Source organism: Hydractinia symbiolongicarpus, chromosome 3, assembly GCF_029227915.1.
Source record: "Hydractinia symbiolongicarpus strain clone_291-10 chromosome 3, HSymV2.1, whole genome shotgun sequence".
In the NCBI taxonomy this organism is placed as follows: Eukaryota; Metazoa; Cnidaria; class Hydrozoa; order Anthoathecata; family Hydractiniidae; genus Hydractinia; species Hydractinia symbiolongicarpus.
Window position 1 is genome coordinate 19993777 of NC_079877.1, and position 23098 is coordinate 20016874.

Consider the following 23098-nt stretch of genomic DNA (forward strand, 5'->3'; position numbering starts at 1 on the left):
AAGGTTGTAACATTGTTCATTAACGGAATTTTCACAGATGATTTTTTGGCGTTGAAAATTTCTTCCCTCTATTTTTAACGTATTTAATTTAATATACATTGTTTCCCGAATTAGTTTTCTTTGATGCTGCCGGATTTTTTTCTCAACTTGTTGAAAGAAAATGGATGTGAAACTTCCTTACCGGATAAAGTTGCAATTTTATACATTCATTATCAAAATCAAAATTCCAAAATTTTAAAAATCATCTAATTCGGGAAATGTAGAAAGAGAAAATTTATTTTTGTGTTTTTTTAATCGCTGATTTTTTGTTACCTGTTGTGTTCTAGTAGAAGACACTTCTGTTTAATTCTGATAAAGGATACATTTGGCAGAATTTTCGCGAGTCTTTAATTTCGTTAAAGCTTTTCGTGTTTTTAAGAATTTTAGATTGATAATTAGTACAGTTTTTTTAAACAAAATAGGGAGCAAAAGGCATACAAAATGTTGTTAAAAAGAAGGATTTTTTCGCAGTTTTTATTTTTGCAAAAATGCTAAAAAATCGCAAAATCTCGAAAACTTTTGCCTTTAGGGTATATTTAGGATTTAAGTCATATTTTTTTCGAAATCTGTTGGAAGGTGGCCTTGTGGAGTTTCCAGGAAAGGGGTTGGTAGTAACTCAATTTTTTTGTCAGACTTGCAAGCATTGGAGTACATAAAAAGTGCAGTAGTATTGGAGGAATATTAACAGCTGATATTCAGTTTGTATGCAAGCGTTGCAAAGGTGAGATTATGGAGAATGAAGTATTTCCAGCTTCAATGATGTACAACAGTGGCTCGTTAGAGATAGTTGCGAACTTCTGTTACTTCGGTGATATGTTGGGCAGTGAAGGGGGTGTTGGAAGAAATGTTACTTGCAGGATAGGTTCTGCTTGGAAAAAGTTCAGAGAGTTACTTCCTTTGTTGACTAGCAGAGTCTTGTCAATTGAGTTAAAAGGTAAGTTGTATGAGGCCTGTGTAAGAAGTGTTATGTTGTACGGTAGTGAGACATGGGCAGTGAAGCAGGAAGATCTTGACCGTTTAGAAAGGAATGATATAGAATGGTTAGGTGGATGTGTAACGCCAGTCTTAGAGACAGAAAGAGTTCAGATGAGCTAAGAAGCAGGCTAAGTCTCCGTAGAATTAAAGATGTTATCCAGATAAGAAGATAGAATTGGCTGGGGCACTTGGAAAGAATGGAGGGGGGTAATTGGGTAAGAAAGTGTATAGTCTTGATAGTTCCTGGGGCAAAGCCCAAAGGCAGAGCGAGAAAGACTTGGCAGGAGGTTATAAGGACAGACTTGATGCAGAGGAAGTTGAGTTTAGATCTAACACAGTCTAGATCAGATTGGAAGAGGGTCATTAATATACCCTGTCCAACCCATGCTGGCATGGAAAACGGACGTTAAGCCGAGAATGATGATGATGATGATGATGATGATGATGATGATGATGATATTACGTTGTTTATTGCCTATCTAATTTGCATTTGTTATGTAGCGATAAGGGTAATATGCAATATTATGCGATATTACTTTGCTTATGGCTTATCTACAGGGAAATATGCTTGTGTTGTGACGATGTCGGATAATGAGCGTTCATGTGTCAGGTCCATTTGGTTGGAGTAATTCAAAGAACGTTTGTGGGACTTTTTATTTCGATAGGGTATCAAGCGGTATTATGTTCACTTAGCCCGGTGCTAAATAAAGTCATTTTTAGCAGAAAGGTCAAATACACCCTCGTCCCCAGGGATATTTGCCTTTTTGATATGATAGAAGCTGCCAAACTTTCCCAGGGAGAAGAATGAGTCAAAAACACAAAAATTTTGCTCCGTACCAGAATTTTTGGTCGCATATGCGACCGGCGCTGTAATTGATCAGCACTGTAATTGCACTTATCTTTACTTTTAACGACATGTTTCGACAATTCTGATTGTCATTATCAGGTTGCAAAGTTTATAAAAGCTAGATAGATAATACTGAGATAATAAAAATCTAAAGGTCATACCTACAAATATCAAAGAAAAATAGTGTTAATTATAATAATTACAAAAATAATAAATATCTTTACAGTAAGATGGTAATATACACTAGAGGAGTGATGAAAGCAATAAACAGGTAAAAAGAAAGGGGAAAGATAAAAGGAAAGAAAAAAAAAATAAAACATAGAAACAACAATTAGAAGGTTAATGTTTTGTTAACATACTTTACCTGATTATTTAAGTTAGGGTTCTCATATCCTATGTGCAAACCTTCCTTAAGCTTTAGTTGCCATTTTGTTGAGACTATATCTAGAATAGAAAAACAGTTCTCGTTAGCTTGTTCCTAGCACATGGGTTTTCCATGGATATGTGAGATCTTTTGTCCTTCCTAAGGTGTTCCTTAAAATGTGATGATAACAATCAGAATTGTCGAATTATGTCGTTAAAATTTAAAAAATGTGTTTTATTGAGTTTTTACGGTGGCCCATACGGTGGCCTACGGTGGCCCACAAGTGTCACGGCGCAACAAAATGTTCACGGCGCAATCAAGAAGCTCACGGCGCACACAAGAAGCTCACGGCGCAAACAAGCAAATCAAAGAAGTAGTAATATTTCTCTGATCGCGTGGTTACTTTTGTTTGTATGTTGTCATTTGGTTTTAGCAAGGATTATCATTCTTATTCATTATGTTTGAAGGTCAGATTTGTTAATTTACACTTGGTATCCTGTTATATTTGTTATTATCATTATTTCGGTAGCAGCTTTAAGCGAATACGATATTAGTTTTGCTGTGGGGTAGCCACTCCTCCTCCGGATTTTTTGTTACATTTTTGTTTAATAACAGTTACAATAGTTAATGTAGTTATTACTCTCTTGTCTCCTTTAGTTCTTGATCAGACAAACTCAGTTGCAGAAGGTGACGATGAAATTGAAAGTGATGAGGCCTTGATAAAGTACTATTTTAGACAGGGATATGACATAGAAAACATTCTTATCGTTCTCGAAAAAAAACATGACCTCAAAATGAGCCGTAGCACCATATTACGGAGGTTGAAGGACAATGGGCTTGGGTGACGCGCGAAATTAAATTCTTCCATATTTAACAAAGCACTAGCAAGACAAAAAATCGAATTGTTTATTAACGGGCCTGGTTCTTCAAGTGGGTATCGTTCAATATGGCATACACTAAAACTTGAAGGAGTAAATGTTCCACGAAGCTTTGTCGAGGTGACACTTCGAGACCTAGATCCGAGTGGTTGCAGGGAAGAAGCATTGTTTAAAAAGACGCGAATACACTATTAGGGGCCCTAATCATTCCTGACACATGGATGGATATGATAAGTTAAAACCGTTTGGTTCCCCAATTCATGGAGCTATTGATGGGTTTAGTCGTAAAGTGCTCTGGCTCGAAGTTACACGATCTAATAATTCTCTTGCTAATATAGCAAAAATGTACACTGATTGCGTAGGAGAATTTAAAGGGTGTGCTATCCTGCTTATCACAGATCTCGGAACAGAAAATGGTTTTGCTGCATCTATTCAATGCTATTTCATGATTAGATGATATCAATGCTCACAGATATGTGCCCTCACCTAGAAATCAGCGCATCGAATCTTGGTGGTCCTACTTATTTAAAACTAGATGTGGATGGTGGAGAAACTTTTTTAAAGATATGGAATCTCAAGTTTTTCTTAACATGACATTGGAAACACAGAGAGAATGTCTTTGGTATTGTTTTTAAGAAATTCTACAAGAAGATTTAACCTTTGTAAAAGAACATTGGAATTCCCTTCGTATCAGGAAATCAGGATTTAATACAATGCGGGTAGACCAGATGTGTTATACGAAATACCTGAAAGGTATTGTGGAGAGAAAGACCTTATTCTTTCAATCTGGGGGATTTCAAGACATAAAGATTAATATTGTCCAAAAGAGTGAAGGTAGCGAATACAAAGCATACTTTAAATATTTACAGGATGAATTGATGATACCTACACCGAGAAACTGGACTGATGCTTTTAAAATGTATAAAAAGCTAATTATTCATGCTTAGACTTTTGTTAAGTTATTTTGTTAGAGATATATTAAAAGGAGAAAAAAAAAGAATAAACTTTTTTATTGATAAATGTGAAAACTTCTTTAAAAATTAACAAAAAGAAGAAAATTTTGAAACAAAATATAAACAAGAATCCCGATGGCTTTAAGATTTCTGCCATCAACAGAGATAATAAGTATGGCATTGAAATATGTCATATAGTGTGAGATTATTCTCAGAGAACAAAAACGCGATCCATGTTATCTGCAACTAAAAACAGAAAAAACAAAGTAAGCCCAACGTAAATATCTTTTGTTCTGAGGACGAAACAAAGTATATAAGAACATAAGTATAAAAATCTAAGGACATGTTAGGATTATTCTAAGGCTTTGTGAAGCTTGACTACAAATTTTTTTAATAAAGATATTAAAAAATATAAAAATTCCAAGTGCTACATTCTGTAGAAATTATCATCAAAGTATGGTAACACCGTAAATTACAGAATAATCACCCCCTTGCTGAGTAAGCACTACTACTTAATTAACTGCCCTGCCAATTAAGCGACCCCTGTAATGGGGGAAATTAAATAAGCTCCTCTCCACGTGCTTATTCATCATTTACGGTAAATTAAGAACATCTCAAGAATATTTATAGGCTGCATTTCAAACGTTAAAAACATTGCAAGGGCTTTCTTCCATATTCATGTTCTTAGAAAAAAAGAATGTCTATATATAAATAAAAAAAATTAAATATTTTACATATAGTATTCTCTAAAAAAATAAAAGCTTTAACTTGATGTCTTTGAAATTAATCTAGAAAATTTTGGACATTTTATGATATATACAAATTCTTTTATGTAACATTGAACTTTTGAATGTTTCAGAATTTAGGCGTTATTCTTACTCTCTCGCTCAATTTGAAAATGTCGACGGTGGATGTTTTGATAAAGGCTGATCTGAAAAAGAAAAACATTCAAAAAATGAGGAAAATAATACAATTGGATACTTTTCAATACACAATTATCCCTCATTTTTACCCCCCATCTAATTTTAAAACCATCAGGAAAGATAACTTATATACATGACAGATATATACATGATTTTATTCACAGTGTTCACAACATATTTCACATGTAAGAAAGACTAATACAAAAGTTATTATTAATTGTGATTGATTTTTTTAGTTATACTTCTTCAAAAATACAACATCGGTAAACCGCAATTTCAGTGAAATATCACCAGAAGGACGAAAAAACATTTTTTTTGCAAGTTTAAAGCTGCTTTCATTTTAATAGGGTCAGGTTTTTTATAGTAACTTCTAAATTTCAGCAGATTTTCCGCTTTTTCACCCTCAAGTATTCTTTAATTGTATTTTATAGCAATTGTAGACTCATAATTTTGTTCTTATAGTCTATGAAAGTATATAAACATTAGCCTTTCTAATTCAATTCATTTTATTTTCTAATTCAATTTATTTTATTTTCTAATTCAATTGATTGTATGCTCCTATACACAAATCGTAGTTACAATTAGAGAGAAATTTATAAGGAAATGAAAATAAAACTTACATATGTAAATTAAGTCACACCAACTGCAATGAAACTCGCGCGTATAACTTTTAGAAATCTTTACTTTTGTATGTCCCTTTATAATGTTAAAAAATGTTAACAAAAATAAGGTATATATCTTAATATCATGCTCTTGCAAATGACTGTCCTTTACAGAAACCTATGTACAGAGTTCTACAAAAACTTTCAGGACTTTTCATGTGAGCGACTGGAAGAGTTATTGACCGACTGCATGAGTGAAGAACAGGAAAACAAATCGTATCACCAACAGAATTCGAGAAACAGTCATGGTCAAAATATACTACGATTTTCAAATTGTATGGTCAATAGGTTTACGTTTTTGTCTAGTTAGCCAAAACAACATATTAGGAGAGATACTGTCTCCATACGTTTTGTATCAATTTCATAGAGAAAATGCTCAAACATATCTGCGATTGTTTCTTCAACTTGACGTCTAGTAGATTGTCAGGTAGCTGAGAGCATCGATTTACTGGAAAACTTTAGGACAATTTGAAATGCTGTTTAACGTGACGACTATGGACGTGTGTTGTTGAAAAAAGTTACCGGCATTGAAAATTATATTTATTGTGGCCTATTGAGACTTTAATTTATAATGATGACGTCACACAATAGGAAAATAAATGAAAATCATCAATTTTATTCTTCAAGTACATGAAACGATAGATTTTGTGTTGGAGAGCAAAAGTTAAAAAAACAGTGAATGGTAATTCGCTACACAAAACGAACAAACACCCTGTAAAGCTTAGTTAATGACGTCACATGTCTTAACAATGTTACGTCGTACAAAAACCTAAAGCACAACTATACCTACAGACAAGAAATAATTACATGGCTAAAATTAATTTTATTTAGAAAGAATCGGATCCTTCGTCAGAACAAGCAGAACTGTCTTCATAATTTACGTCAATGTTATCACAATCCACGCAACGACACAAGTCGGTGCAGCTTAAAGTATGCGATTTGCAAATACAAATTCTTGTTTTGTACTTTGATTTTTTACAGTTGCAAGATATAAGTTGCAGAACTCCTTCTGGTGCTGGAGGACGAATCATCCATTCAATTTCCAAAATACCATCTTGAAAGATCCAACCATGCCCGGTTGCGTTGGGAATCGTTTTTCAATCAATCAATCCAGGAATGTGCACGACGTATGGAACCGCCCATTCTCAAAACAATAAACCTTTTCAAATCCGTATGAGTGGAATTCATAAGAATTTCGGTTGCTTTAGCGTAGATAGCTTGATCCAGCATGACGTCAGTTTCTGTAAGAACAAGCGCCTCCGCTTTACACTTTGGTTGTAGAAGTAATATTTATCGCTGGTAGGTAAGTAACAGTATGAACGTTTTCCTCATTATCAGGATATGTCAAGTAATTAAACCCAGTCATTGGGTATGGAGTTGCAACTTTGCCGTAGTAATACCCAACGGAAGTCATAAGCTTTTGACATACTAAGATCTCCGTCGATTTTTGTTCTTGTATCTAGGTTTATATTTCTCAGATGAAGCGGCTTGGCTCTTTTTGTACCTGTGTAACGTGGCATGATAGTTGGCAAAGGCTTAAAAGTTTTTTTTCTCTCCCTGTAATCTATTCTTGGAATACGCTCAGACTCGCTCACATGAATGGTTCCTGTTTGAAGCTGGATTAATATGCCGTTTGTAACATGCATAGAAATACCTGACAGTGACTCGGGATTTATGTCATTATTATCCCAAACAAATGTTACAAATTGTGATGGCTGAAGTGATGTTGGACAATACGATGCAAGTGTTTGCATCGCAACTGCATGATTAGCCAGAGACGTTTCTACGTGGTTGACTTCATTGTACGATATCCCATGACCAAAACGATTAAGCCATTTTATCATATCTTTGGAACCCGTTTTACGTTTAGTACATAAGGATAACAACACATGTTTTGTACAACGCTGCCGCCCATTAGTTACGTTATAAATGATATCTTGACATATGGAATTTATTATCGATTTCTTTCTTTTTCCTATCCGCGATAAACTCTGCAAACTAGATAAGATGGAGGTTAGCAAACTTTGAAGCAATGGCGGTATAACAGTTTTCAGTGAAGCTTCTTAAAGGAAGGATGTTGCTGTATCTTCCGATATGAATTATACAATTATCACTATTATTTTTACTTTTTTTCTTTGGCGTTAATAACAGTTTGCGAGACATGTTTAATACTCATCTACATTTCAAACTATTCCCGGAAAGTCTACTTTTTCCGCTTAAGTTACGCCTCTTTTGTAATGTACAGGTAGAACGGGGGGGGTCCCTTTTTCTTTTAAATATATAGACAGTTTTTTAATGACTTTTATCTAAAATTTGAAACTATTTATTAATTTATACGAAATAAATAAATAATTTTTACGTATTGGGATATTTTGGTTTTAATTTTTGTTTAAAATCAATTACTTTTGAAAAGTATACACCCATTTACATTGGAATGCGTGTGTTCGATATCAAAATTCGAAATGCGTTAAATATGGCGTCTTAAAGTAGTGTAAAAAGTTTGTAAGAATTATTTATTATTTGTCCAATGAAATAAACTTATTGTGTCCGGTAGAGATTTTTTTGTTTATTCTTATCTATAGTTTAATTTTATGTAGGTTAGAAATTGTCCTAAAGTATTGCATAGTTTTCCATTTATTTATGCTCTCAGCTACCTGACTAAGACTCCTGCTCTGAATAATGTGGCAATGTATAGGTTCCATCCACATCTATATACTCAGTGTTATCAATGTCAAAAAAAGGTGCAAATAACTGTGGATAAGACTTTACATAAGTACTAACATCAAACACCTGAAGGCCTTTTCTGAATTCGTTAAAGTAGTAAAGACGACGTGTTACAATTCTAGCGAGTAGAGTTTTGATAATTTCACAAATATTTTTCTCATGAATCAAACCAGTATACCCATGTTAGATAATCAAATCAGTATATTCCATTGAATTTTCAGTTATTTCTTCCACAACCGGAGCAAAGTTTCGATTTATGAGGTATTTGCGCACCACAATGGTTGCAGAACATCAAGGTAGTTAGTCTGAGTCAAAAAGTGTGGTCATAAAACGTAAACAAAACGCAAATCGAAAAACGCTACCATTTTGGGGATGCCATTTGGAACGTAAAGATATATGGCGAGTCGAAACCTCTAAAGAAAGTTTTTAATTTGCCGTGGAAATTTTATTTCTCCGTAGAATTTTTAATTTGCCGTGGAAAAATATTAATTTGCCTTGACACTTGTGGGCCACCGTAAGTTTTATTTTATTGTTTTAATGAGTTTTTGTAAGAATAAACACTGAATATTGCGTTCTGATTGGTTTAAAATTTACAGCGAAATATTTTGCCGCTAAAAAATTGGATCTGTTTCTACTTTTTGGCGAAGGGATTTTTTCGAAGCAAAATAAAAAATACAAGAAACCGCGGTCGGTTTGAAATCACACATAACGAAAAAATCGTTTTAGTCTACGCGTTCCTGCAAAGAATATGTTGATTGATACGATACCGATCGAGATTTAACAAAAAAGCCGCTCGGCGTTTTGTTTTCTTTTGCTAACTTTGTTGAGCATAATTATTTGAAATTTTGTTTGCAAATCTAGCAATTTAAATGAAGCACCTGTTGTTTTTCAAGATGTTTTGATAGAAAAATAAAAAGAGAAAAACTTCATAATCCATTTAAAACACGTAGCTAGATTCCCTTAACTTCCTTAGTTAAGATGCTTTCGAATGACAAAAAAAAATGATGCGCATTTTAGCCACTGAAGAAAACGATACTTGTGTGTTCACCCAAATCTAAGATGAGCATAAATATTTTTTTAGCATAACTGTAAGAACCACTGTAAATGGATATTTACAGTGGTTCTTACATACAGTGATAAGAAGTTAAAACAAGAAACCCATTTCGTTTCATCTGAAAAATTTTTGATTTTAGTAAATCCAGTAAAGCTACAGTTAATTTCATGACCACATGTGTCGACAAGGAAAAAAATAACAGCTGTATCCATTTTGGTCTGTATTATATCACATCAATGACACAAATGCATATGTGTTCGATAAATTACAATATATAAAAACTGCTCACATTTTCAAGCAGTATTTAAGTATACCTTACTAATGTCAGTGCGATTACTGACATCAAAAAGGCGCCATTTAAAGCGGTTACATGTAAAATGATGCAGCAGCGCCAAATATGGAAATGTTATTACTACAAGCAAACATATAAAGAAGTCTAGAAGTAATACGGAACACAACTACTAGCACGAAAAAATTAGAAGTGAACTCGTTAAACAAATAAAAAACACCACACATTTTTTTTGCAAGCAACCTTAGCTTCTGATTCACATTTAGAATGGCTGCATCAGTTTGCCCTGCCACCTGCATTTCTTTAAGAATAAAAATTATTCAAAATTGTTCGCCTCGGTTTTCTGGAATCTGAAAACCTTCATAGCTGTTTCTGTGCACGCATCTGCGACATCACGTGGTTCTTGAGATAAACATTTCGCTATACATCGAATTATAATCGACAATGTGCAAGGCTCGTTGTCAACGTAACAATGTTCCAATAAAGTTTGGCTTACAGGATCGATCTCTTCGCGAGGTGTATTTGGTGTCATGTATGGAGCATTAGTTTGAACTATAATTCGACTAAGAGGCAGCGTACCATCTTTAATAGCTTGGCGTAGAGACTGTCCGTGTTTTTCTAAAAAAAAGGATGGCATACAAGCTTCTGAAAAAAGACATCACTGCGAATAAAACTTTTATAACGACTACCTTTACAAACGTATCCCGTTACACCAATGTAAAATCCTTTCTCTACATAAGTTGCAATTTCTTCAGGGGTGCCAGTGAAACAATGGATAATTACTGGTGGAAGTGACGATTCGAAATCTTTCAATACATTTAAGATACCTTCGTGGGAGTCACGTTCGTGGACCAATAAAGCCTTTTGGTAACGAACTGCAAGTTGAACCTGAAAACAATGCATATGTGGATGATACAGAATTTATAACTGAACGAATGATCTCAGAACTTACATAACTATATTACAATAACAAGAGAAATAAATATAGTTGAAATACACAACTGAATGGGTAAAAAACATGTACATATATCGAACACATAAGTAACGTAAGTTAATTTTTTAAAAATAAAAATTTATAGACAACGTTTAAGCTTTTCCATATGAAAGACATCAACTATTTTTTTGTGGAAAGGCAAGCTTGCACGTTTTGTAATTTAATGCTTTAAACCAACTCAACCTACACACTAAACAACTTATTCAGTACCTGCTTCTTAAAAGCTGTTTCTTGAATATCTCTGGGTGAGTAGTCTCTTTTAAAATCTAAACCACATTCGCCTACAGCAACGACCTCGGGCAGCTTAACCAATTCTTCTAATTGATCTAGAGATTTATCTGTCCAATCGTCTTTCACGAAATGAGGATGAATACCAGCAGCTGCATATAAAATGTTTGGGCGTGTCTTAGCCATCACAACGGCAGTTTTACTCCCGTTTAATTTTAAACCTGTGATCACCATCTTTTGCACACCTGCAGCCAGAGCACGAGCAATGACATAATCAGTGAAATTTCCAAACCTTGAAGTCAAAAGTAAATGTCATTTTATTGATGTCACAAGTCTTTAAAAAATACAAATTAAGACTTGCAACGTGATATTACTCTGTAGTAGGCAATGTGCTTTAGGCTTGTTAGAAACTTTAAATGACTTTGGTAAATATATGACCACATATGCCAACTTAAAACCCCTTTAACATCCTGGCTTACACTCCATTTATACATGTTTTTGCACTTGAGCCAAAACATCACTGCGTCATTGGAGTCAAATGGGGTGCAACGTTTACCTTATTGAGAAAAACAAATGTTACGTTAGCCAGGAAAATTAAAAATCGTTACCAATGACCCTTCTCCCTGAAGTTTGATCTTCTTGTTCACTCAAGTTCACTTTTTGCATACCACTCACCCCTTTCCACAAAACAAAATCCATAACACAAACAAAGTAATTTGCATTAACAAATACCTGAAATATTAATGCAAAATCAGGTGGTCATTATTTTTTTGAACCCAGTGATTTATAACTACTTACCCAAATTAACCAATGCAGATCACACAACCATATATAATTAATTAAAAGCATAATACCCTCCAGTTGTTGTAGCTTGGGATGTACTTGTCAATTTAGAATTAAATTTTGTGAGCCAATTTTTACTGCAAATTAGCAAATTAATTGTACGTTAAAGGGAAATCAACAATGATATGTTGATTTTCACTTTTTCTAAATTAAGCAGTAGATATCTTGTTACCTTAAATTGGTTAAATTTACTCCACAATCAACAAGATGAAACACTTGATCAGGTTCCAGTGTTGGCAACCAAAATCTGTTCTTTTGCTGACTAGGTGATCGATTTCCTCCTGGCCGATAGCCTCCACGCCTGTAATTACCACCACCACCACGTCTGTAGTTACCATTGTTATTATTATATCTTCGTCTCTCCTTATTCTCTTTCTCATCTCCATCATCTTCGTGCTTGTTTGTTTTTGCTTCTTCAATTACTATCATTTTTCCATAAAATTCTATACCATTTAATTTCATAAGTTCACTGTGTACATGCTCTGGTACATTAACAAAAGCAAAATTTTTCGATTTTCCAGTCTTTTCACATGTTGCTAATTCAACACTACAATTTTGTCTCAGGTAAGGTGTTGTTCCCAGGCCAAATAATTGAGTTAAATCTTCTGTAGTAACATTAGAGCCAAGATTGCCTGAAGAAAATAAACAGAAAGTACAAATAATTAGGTAAGTGCACTGCAAAACGTATTACAACAATTAAAATAATATTTTTCCATGGCAGTCATCACGACCACCAAGAATTTCATATGGCCAGTTCTGCCAATAACATAATGTATGTACTTAATTAAAATTTGCATCTACAAATTTTAAGCTGCAAATTATCTAGTTAAAAAGGTTATTTGCCATGTTATAGTGTCAAAATTTAATATTTATAATTTGCTACTAAATTTGAGAAGTTCGCAAATATTTGTGCTAAAATATAATTTTCTTAATGAAATATAAAATTTCATCCTTTGGCTACCCAATAATTTTATAGCTTTTTCTTAAATTTGTTTAATGATATCAACCTTTTATCAGGGATCTGTAATAAAAAAATGTAACTTTATAAAAAAGATTTATTTAAAAAAAAGAAGAAATGTTTAATTCAACCATTGGCGAGAAAAAAAACATACTAATTAAAAAAAATTTTTGTTTTAGAATTTAATGCACCCACAAGTGATATGAAACTGTTTTAAATGATCCAGTTGACGCTTGATGCCAATATTTATTGATTATTCGGTCAGTGTTTTGATAGTTATACACTTTATACTTGTACAGCTATGCTCTTGATAAACAATATTATTTTCGTTGCTTAAATTTCAGAAATATGTTTTTGCTTTAGGCACAATTAGTTGCCAGTCAATTTGACCATTTATTTTTGTATTCCGACAGTCAAATGTTTAAATTTTAACCGTCACTGACCGTTGACATGCCGTTAGTTTTACTTACTACAAACCATTTATCAATTATTTCTTAAGAAAATAAGAAATATATTGTAGGTCTTAAGGTAGCAGTATGGTAAATACTTTTTTTTACATTTTTTTTAAGGAACATTTTTTTAACACTGCTCTTTCCAATGAACTAATTCTTATTCCAAAATGTTTCCTCAAAATTGAAGGATTTAGTGTTACAAAATGTTCCACTCCATATGTCTTTGTTCTGGCTAGTTAGGATTCACATTTACTAAAAATGATATGACCTTCAGCATTGAGAATTTTCTTTTTACAAAGAATTTTTATATTCTTATTTTAACGAATATTTTTATTTCACAAAACAAAAATGAAAGTTGAACGAATCATTTTCTGGATTATTACATTTCTTGTTTTTTGAACATTCATATCCATATTTGACCCTGAAACCCCCTAACGCGAGAAAAAATATTATCATATTAGAAACAAATGCTTTGAGAATTATTTATTTTGCTTTATTATGAGAGGGCATTCTTATGCAAAAAAAATGTTGAATAAGAGTTCCACAAGTTCACTTTAAATAACTAATGAATAATTAAATATTCTCTTTTCAATTTCTTGTAAACAATCACAGGTCGAGAGAAAAAACTTCGTTAACGAATATCTCTGAATAATTTTTTCGTAAAATTTTTAGTTGCCTACTCTTCTAAGGGATCTGTCTCAAAAATACATTAGATGACGTCATTAAACTTTCGTTTTCGGCTTCACGAGTGTTTGATCTCTACTTGCGTGTCACATCTTAATTTTTGGTCAGCAGATTTGGATGCAAATGTGATTGAAAGAAAAAGGAAAAAATTAAGTGTTATTTTTATGATCTTATAGATGTTTTACGGCATATTTTCAAAACTATTATCAGACAAAGCTTGTAGAGACACAATGTTGTTTGTATATAAGCCAGAGGTAGAGGCGATCATGGCTTGTCTGGGGAGTGGTTGTTACCTTCAGAATCTTGATCCATGGTCCTATAGGTTCCAGGTGGCATAATAAATAGTGACAGACGTTTTCTCATCTTTTTGGAAGGACACACAGGAATGTCAAATCTTTAAAAGAAAATGTTTTCGTTGTTTTAAAAGAAAGTAAGGTGACTGGGAAGCTTCCTAAGTTCGTTTTTCATCATTTTAGAGCAAACTACAGGGATTTCCAGCGATTATTACGCATCTTGATAAAAAAATAAAAAAATTGTTTTGCTACATAAAATGTGATTAAACATATTTTATTCAAATCTATGTGAACAGGAACATGCGGCTTAAACCACACCATATTGTTCTAAATCATCAAAACGCGAATTTAAGGAGCCTAAACAATGCTTAGTTTGTTCTAAAACTACCAAATGCAATTGTATTAGGTTGTTTAATGCAAACTTTGTGGGCGAAAAAAAATGAAATATATTTTAATTTTTGTAGAACAATTTTAAAGTTCAATTCAAACCCTAATGCATCAATTTGGTTTTAGATCATAACATGGTCTTCCACCAGCATGGGGTTTGCTTCTTTGAATATTAAGACAACCTCTTAGAAATTGCCTTGTATTGTTAATTATCCTTATCAGACGCCGCTCAACTTTCCATAATTTAACTTACATTAAATATTGTTTATTCCACAATTTTAATTATTGACTTTATTCACAATTTTTTCGTACCTGGGTTTATATTTTTGACCATGAACTTTGATGGTAATTGCTCTTGGTACATTCCCTATGCAAAACAATACTCTATGGGATCAATTTTGGCGGGGATTATATTTAGCGGTTATGCTCTTCCACGAAATTTTAGCATTTCACGGGACTTATTTTCGCAGATAATGGAAGTTTAAATTTTTTTGCGGGAGCTTAATTTCGCGGATGAGGTCATAGTAGCAATTTTTGAAAAAATAAGTTGTCAATAGGATTCGGGGCCAAATGGCACTGTCTCATCGACCCTTGTTACACCTGTCATTTCTACACTGACCGAGACAAAATGTAGTTTTGCATTTTAGTTCAAATCTCTTTTAACACAACTATAACATCAGGTAGAACATTTCAACTATGGGTAGAATAAACACAACTAGATTAAAAACGAAATAATTGAATTCAAAAATGCTGATTTTTCATCCGTTACATCCACTGCAACTATTTTATTTTGTGGGGAATGTAAGGAACTTTCAATTGTTTATCTTTGAGGCTGGAAAGAGAACTCAAATTCGGTTGATCATCTACATTAGAAGCTAGGAGCAAAGGATCGATATCCTTGACAGGGTCAACTGATTCGAAACCTTTGTCAGTTTTCTCTTATCTTTTCATCTTCAGTACTCGGTTGAAAAATTAGGCCTACAAAAAGGAAGCCTCAGGGGCTTTGAAAACTGAGAAAAATTATCAAGCAATTTTTCAAAATTTTCGCGGGGACAAAAATCTGCGAAATGCATGAAATTTAATCCCCACAAAAATTTATCACAATAAAGTACTCTCTATGCAATGTAGAAGGGTAAAGCAGGGAATTCCATGAGTAGCATGCGATTGCACATGCATGCGTTCTCACACGCACATGCCCACAAACGCAAAACAGCTATCCAGGTGAGAGGTTAATCTTTACTCGCATAAAAAAAAAAAACAAACAAAAAAAATAACGAAAATATAAGAGGTTGATTTTCTAGAGCGTAGTTAATTTGCCACTTATGGCAATGCATAAAGCATTTAACTAATAAAAACAATATTTGAAAAATCAATTGTCTAACACTGTCAGTTTTAACTGTACCATAAAAAACAGTTAATAAAATATTTTAAAAACGTTAATTAAATGCTGTGTTTTTTTTCTGTGTGTGTTAAATTAAATGTGTGTTAAACATTTTATTTTAAAATTCTGAACTGTATAAAAGAAGATGGTCCTAATAAATAATGACCGCGATTTTACCATCGCTGCGAATAAAAGATAACCTATGGAGAAAATATAACCCTACGAACAAAATGGCAAACAAAATTTTTTCTAATATTTTAATTTTTATATCAGGTCACGACATATCGATCAAGGCAGTGGACACAAAATTGTTATCCAAATAGAACAAAATAAACCAGCAACCGATCGTATAGCAATAAAGGACTCTTCATTGGGAACATCAACCCAAAAAAATATAGTAAACATGTGCGAAACTAATTCAAGAGAAGGTTACAAAAAATTGTTTCGAACAGCCTATGATTGGCGAGGAATCCGACTTTACCCACGGCTCAATTTAAAACTTTAGTTAAATTTCAAAAGCAAAATGGAGTCAGATTAATTAAAGGTACATTCAAAGTGTATACATTTTTTGATAGCGAATGATTGGTAATTTAAACCCTCGTTGTTTTGCTTTTGTTCTTAGCGCGACTTTTTTAATTTTATCCTCAGATCCTTTTATACTGTTCTTAAAATATTTTCACTTATAAGTGATTCATTTGTTTTAGTTTTGAAGATTGATCTTTCTGTAAATATTTTGACACAACATACAACTTACTTTATGATGTCTTTTTTACCTTGTCTATTCCCAAATGTTTCTGAAATGGTAATGAAAAGCAGCAGAACAAGTCCTTGTTACGCACAAGGCTATTTTAGGTCTTCGCGAGTTTCATATTTTAAATATCTGTTTGCCCCACAAGTAATAACAAAGTTTAATTAACGAGTCTGCTTACGACTTCTTCGTATATGGGTTGAAATTCCTTGCCGTACATTGTTGGAACTTGCACTTTGTTTGTTCCTTACGCCAAAACAGCAGCCCCTGTGCGGTGTACAGGGGTAAAGGAAATGTTTTTGTAAAAAAATTTTTTTTTTGATCGCACGTACAGAATTTTGAGGCGTGTGATCTACCGCATGCCTGCCTAAAATCTTACAAAATGGCCTGTTATATGGTATTTACTTTTATAACTTACTCCCTACAACAAACCAAGGTGTTTTGTTAATATCTTCAGCACTTTTACACCACATACAGGACAGGAGTGAAATAAACCAAAATAAAAAAAACAAAAAAAACGCACACACAAATTCTCTAAAATAGATTTTCATGTGCGATGTGTAGCACACGGCTTCTTTTCTTCGTGGAATTTCCTGTAAAGGAATTTTTTACTTTTAATTTTTTATTGCCTGCCTAAAATCTTACAAAATGTATCTTGCTTGTGTGAGTGGCTATGGCTGTCTATGGCATAAAAGTCATGGGTCGTTTTACATTGTATTGTTTTACAGAGCGGGAAGGACCTTCTTTTTTTCTCCTTCGAACAAACTTTTTGGTCCCTCGCAAGGGACCAAACAATTTGTTCGAAATAGAGAACGTTCGAGATAACTATACACTATGTTGTTTGATACTCAAATTTTATTTTAGCAGACATTACCTTTAAATTTGGACCTGCTATGATTTGCAATTGTTTTGTCAAATAAAGAAATTATCTACAATTAAATCCATGATAAAATGTCTATTCCACCTGTAAGTGCATATTTGCAGACTTGCTTCATCAGTGCTCTGTCAGCGTTCACCTCTGCAATAGTTAAGAACCGTATGGCTGGATTTCTTGTGTAAGACCTGGTTACCAATGTGCGATTAGACGTGCGATTAATCACATGCCTGAAACGATTTAAGCGCGCACGTGCGATGCACGCCTCTCCTGAAAAAGATGCTAAATAAGGTATTAATTCTATTGTTTATCAGTTGTTCACTGGAATGAGCTGTTCTTAGGCGGACATCACAAATAACTGGTGTTAAGAGTCACCCGACCGACCCTAATTTTTGATTGAAATTTTTGATATACTGAGTGGGAAAAACTAAAATGAGTGACAAAAAAATATTATACGTTTGTTGTCTCACCACAGCCATTACCCACAATTATTGTTGTGCTTCGCTTTATAAATGTGAAAAGGGTTCTGAGAACTAGTTGAAAACAGCGCGATGAGAAACTCTATTTAAATATTGGCGATTTAATGGCGCGAGTTAATGGCTGAATGGTTGGATACAATTTTTTGAATTTTTGAGTTATCATTCATCGACCAACTGACTCTATTTTTGTGTTCAAATGACTCAACACCAGATATTTTTGACGTCTGCCTTACGGAGATACATTTGTGAGGCTAGCCATGTAAAATACGCACATCTAGCTATCTATCTATTTGATGACACGGCTGTTTCGCTACGGTCAAACCGCGGACAAAATTAAAATGGCTTCCACAATTTTTTTTGAAATTTTGTATTTTTATCATTTTTTAAGTTTTTGAAACTTTTTTTGTATTGTTTTAATTTTATTGAAATAAAAAGTATTAAAACGACCTACTTTTCTACTTTTTTAATATATAAATATGTTATACATGTGTGTTATGGATTTCGAGTTATTTCGTCGAATAAAACACACAAAATTAAAAAAAACATTATTTTTGGCGAAAGTATACCATCTTTCCAACCTCGTGGCAACGCCGCGCTACTAGCTACGGACTTGACAGTTGGTATGGGGGGCCTGGAAACAAGGTTCTATCGCCCAGTACCGTGCACCGTTCGTCTCACAAACTATAAACTACTTAAATTTTAAGTTAAAGTCTTCTTCAGGCGCTAAAAAAGAGAAGAAAAAGTTTCCAAAGTGGTGCACGGGAATTTGGTTAGTGTGATCCCTTTTCTGTCTAATTAAATAAGTATCTAAACTTCTAAGAGAGTCATAGCGATGCCATTTAATGTTTTGTTAGGTATGGTTTTTCTCAAAAAAATTACGGCGGCGTGGTGTTTACCTTGGACTTGATTGCTCGACCCGGGAATCCTGGTTCGAAACCGGAATTTTTCGAAAATGTTGGAATAAGCGAGACAACGGTGTCTTTGCAATTTTTTAGCTAGCTAAAGTTTGGCAGAGCACGAGGTAAGGGACAAAACAGGAAACTACTTTATTTTGCAGGGATTTTATTATTATTTTTGTGCTATTAGAGCATCCTTAAGTTTAAGAAATTGTTTTAAAGCTTGTAAAACTTTAAGCGTGGATAATTGTTATCTTTTTTAATCTTGCTTCTCCTGTTTTATATTTTTCTGTAAAGAGTAGCTATTTTTTGGTCCTACAGTTTTGCATTTTGTAGCTAAGTAACTTAATACTTTTTTTTTTTATTTAGTTAAGACTTTGGTGGGCTTTCTCAAGATGAAATTGTTGAATTCAAAGATGTTTTTAGCTACCTAGCTAGCTAATCTTGGCTTTAACACAAGATTGGGTGCTATTTTATACAGTTTATAAAGAAACACAAAATGATTGCTTTGTATATATATAATAAATAAAATATTTATGCACAACTTGAGGTATTTTCTTCTAGCATGATAAACTAAAATGTTGAAACCGTCGACTCTGAATGATGTTTTATTTAATATATAGATGTCACATATTTGGCCTGAAAAACCTTAGGACCAAAAGTGACCCTTTGGACAATTTCGGACAGTTTAATATTTCATCTACATCATCTTTAATGGCCTCAGAATCCAAAGTAATGTCTTTTATTTAGTTAATAAACAAACTTTAAGCATACATTAAGGCTCCATAGGCTGTTTTTCACATATTTCACACATTTGGCCCAAAAATAACCCTTTGGACAATTTCGGACAGACTAATATTTCATCTACATCATCCTTAATGGTCTTAGAATCCAAAGCAATGTTTTTTATTCAGTTAATAAATAAACTTTAAGCATATATTAAGGCTCTTAAGGCCGTTTTTCACATAGTTCTCACATTTGGCCCAAATATAACCCTTTGGACAATTTCGGACAGTAATAAAATTAAGTAATTTTCATTCCAGATATTTAACCTAACCTGTGGACCATAAAAAACATGTTTTTTTAACTTTATTCTAGAAATTTTGTGGAAGACATTTATCTAAATGATAATTTTTAAGTCATTTTTAGACATTTTGGCCTAAATTTACCAATTTCGGACAGGTGTCCAAAAAAAAATTTCTTTTAATAATATGGACAATTTATCTAAGATTATTATTCTTTTTACAGAATATAAAAATCTTATTTTGTTCTTGAGATATCCTATTTTAACTGAGAGGGTAAATCGAATTATTTTTTCGTAGCATTTTTGTCCGCTCCGAAACAGCTGTGATGAGTATAATCTTAAAAAAAATTTCTTGTATTATATATAAAAGATTATTTTGAAACCAATAAGTGGTGTTTTTAGGTCGTTGTAGATAATTTCTAGTTTCTTGTAGGTTGATGAAGATTGTTGTACGTGGTTTTAGGTTGTTGCAGATTGATTGTTTGTGGCGCCATAGATTAGTGGTTATAGCTCTCATACTCTGTGCGGGAGACAGGGGTTCGATTCCTCTTGACGGCGATTCAACATGGGCGAGTGAATGTTACTATAGCCCCGGGTTAACTCAAGCCATGTGAGGGAAATTGGGGAGATGGCACACTGTGTCGGCCGTTGTCGGGAGTTGTCCAGTAGAGCGCATGGCTCCTCCTGGAATTAATAGACAGGGTATATCCCTCGATATTTGTGAGGCTAGCCATGTAAAATATGCACGTCTATCTATCTATCTATCTATCTATCTATCTATCTATCTATCTATCTCTTAAGGTGATTTAAAGTCGTAGCAGGTGGTTCCTCACTTTAGTAAGTACTGATAGCTAGGTTTCTGGGCATTTTGTGGGACTGTTACTATTACACGTACCTACATAGTCAATTTAGAACAATAGTTCTGGTTACATACAATAAATTGAACTGAATATTTTATAATATGCCAGCTAGCTAGCTAGCTAGGTAGCGACACTTTTGTAAATGATTTCTAGTTAATTGCAAAAGCTAAAAACAACAGTTTCAATGAAAATAAAGAATAGGAAATAATTTGATATCTTACCGACGTATATTCTTTTTTTCGGAGGTTCCGCAGGAACGCCTGTAGACATGGCTACAAACAGAACAGAGCTCAGACGAAATGCAGATGGCAAGAGAGAAGAGAGTCAAGGCCCTACGAAGTTTATCACAGAAAACACACGTGCAAAACAAAGACCAGGAGAACTAGATCTAGGGTTGCAATTGGCTTATATACAATGTCTATGACGTCATGCACGTTGCATTGCAGCCGTATTTGCTTATTAGCTGCAAAACACTCCGCAAATAATCAGTTGAAGTATGGAGTTATATGTGGGACAATATTCGTGTATGGTTTTCGTCGCGTCGTAATGCTTTTCGTCGTGTCGTATCTTTCTTCGTCGTGCGGTTTTCTTCGCAGCGTAATGGTTTTCGTCGTGGCGTATTACTCATGTTGGTGTGATTTTATGTTTTATCGTGTCGTATGTCACTTCGTGGGGTATTTCAGTTTGAGGCGAAATAGTTATGCTTTTTTTACACGGAATTACTAATTTCGTGAAACTTTTACACAATATATTTCACTTTCTTTCTAGTTGCTATTATTTTTGTAATTTTCTTTTAATAAACGATACATTCTTGGCTATAGCTAGCTAGCTAGCTATACATTATAAGCATGCTACACTGTATAATCTATTATCTATTTTGTAGTTTAAATGGATTCTGATGAAAATATCAAAAATCAAGTAAACTAACTACATAAACATAAATTATTACATAAAACTCTTACACAACACATAGTATTTCTTCATAATCACAAATGTAAAACTAACTTAAAATAAAATATAATTTTTAGTACTAAACTGAAGGTTTTTTTATTTTACTGCACTTTATTCCTGTGACTTGGATTTCTTGTAAGCACTACACGAATTTAGTAATTTCGTGTTAAAAAAGCATGAAAATTTTCACTACGAAGTAAAATACGCCATAAAGTGAAATACGCCGCGAAGTGAAATACGCCACGACGAACACAAATGCGACTCGACGAAACGTTAAACCACTCCACAAAGAAAGATACGACGCGATAAAAACCACACCACGAAGAAAGATACGACACAACGAAAATTATTTACGACGCGACGAAAACCATACACGAATATTGTCCCATATATAACTCCATATTGAAGCACGTCGTTTCGTCCTGCCGTGGTCTTGTCTAAACGAAAAAGCAAAGAAAATGCCGTCATTTAAAATACCAACACCAGGTAATTTTTGCGATAAAAAATCTCTATACAATAAACCTATGTTCAGGTCCATATGCTCAATTTATTACGATGACCCCTATAGCTCACTTTTCTTCCAATTTAAAAGCACTTCTCTTCAAACTCGTTCCCGGCGTCTTTCTTTTTTTATTTTATATCGCCGTCCGATGAGAAAAGATAAAAGATGCCCGGTTGACGAGTTCAATAACTTCTGGATTGTTATTCGAATGTACTGCTCTGAGCCATATGATTATTCGGCTATATCCGTCAATGCAACCATGAATTTGGTAATCGATAAGGCTCTAACTTATCGTAACCATTTTCTACGTGCGAAATATCGTTCGGTCCTCGTACTTTATAACGCCTTCTCACTAATCTATGTTTCCCACGTTCTATGCAACTTTGGGGGTCAAGTTATTTCAGTTAAATCATTACAGCATCTCTTGAGCCAAATACATTTATTCTGATACTATTTCGTTTTTCAATCTTGTTATATTGTTTAATGGTCACAGGAATTTCAATCCAGGGGCCGGATCTAGGGTTAGGCAGCCTAGGCAATTGCCTAAGCCTAGTTTTGTGAACTAGAAAAAAAATTCTCTATAGATAGAATAATCTATAAAAAAAACTAAATTATTTTTATCAATTTATTTTTGGCATCCGCCGATTTCGACTATGACGATGCGCGGCGTGCGTGTTTTATTTTACTCAAATAAGCAAACCCGGGGCGATCTTAGGCAAAATGTCTATTCGCCTAAAACGTCCGCGGGTTTTAAAGTTCCGAATGAATGAAAATCACAGATGGAAGAAAAAACGCCTAAAACGTCCGCGGGTTTTCAAGTTCCAATGAATGAAATT

The 23098-nt window shown here is 33.7% G+C and overlaps 1 protein-coding gene and 1 long non-coding RNA gene across 3 annotated transcripts; one reads left to right on the forward strand and one right to left on the reverse strand.

Moving 5' to 3' along the window:
- Positions 1 to 9626: 9626 nt before the first annotated feature.
- On the reverse strand, positions 9627 to 21190 carry LOC130636146 (3'-5' ssDNA/RNA exonuclease TatD-like). Of its 2 annotated transcripts, XM_057445775.1 has the most exons (6): positions 21031 to 21178; positions 17641 to 17832; positions 11946 to 12405; positions 10913 to 11222; positions 10398 to 10596; positions 9627 to 10326 (listed from the first exon to the last, which is right to left on the reverse strand). In XM_057445775.1, the coding sequence occupies exons 1-6, from the start codon at positions 21077 to 21079 to the stop codon at positions 10025 to 10027; spliced, it is 1512 nt and encodes a 503-aa protein (XP_057301758.1). In that variant the 5' UTR covers positions 21080 to 21178; the 3' UTR covers positions 9627 to 10024. The 2 variants fall into 2 exon arrangements, with proteins under 2 accessions (XP_057301758.1, XP_057301759.1); XM_057445776.1 differs by lacking the exon at positions 17641 to 17832 and having other exon boundaries at positions 21031 to 21190.
- LOC130636148 (uncharacterized) lies at positions 18170 to 19868 on the forward strand. The gene is made up of 2 exons (XR_008982223.1): positions 18170 to 19050; positions 19295 to 19868. It is a non-coding gene; the product is annotated as an uncharacterized LOC130636148 (long non-coding RNA).
- Positions 21191 to 23098: the final 1908 nt, after the last annotated feature.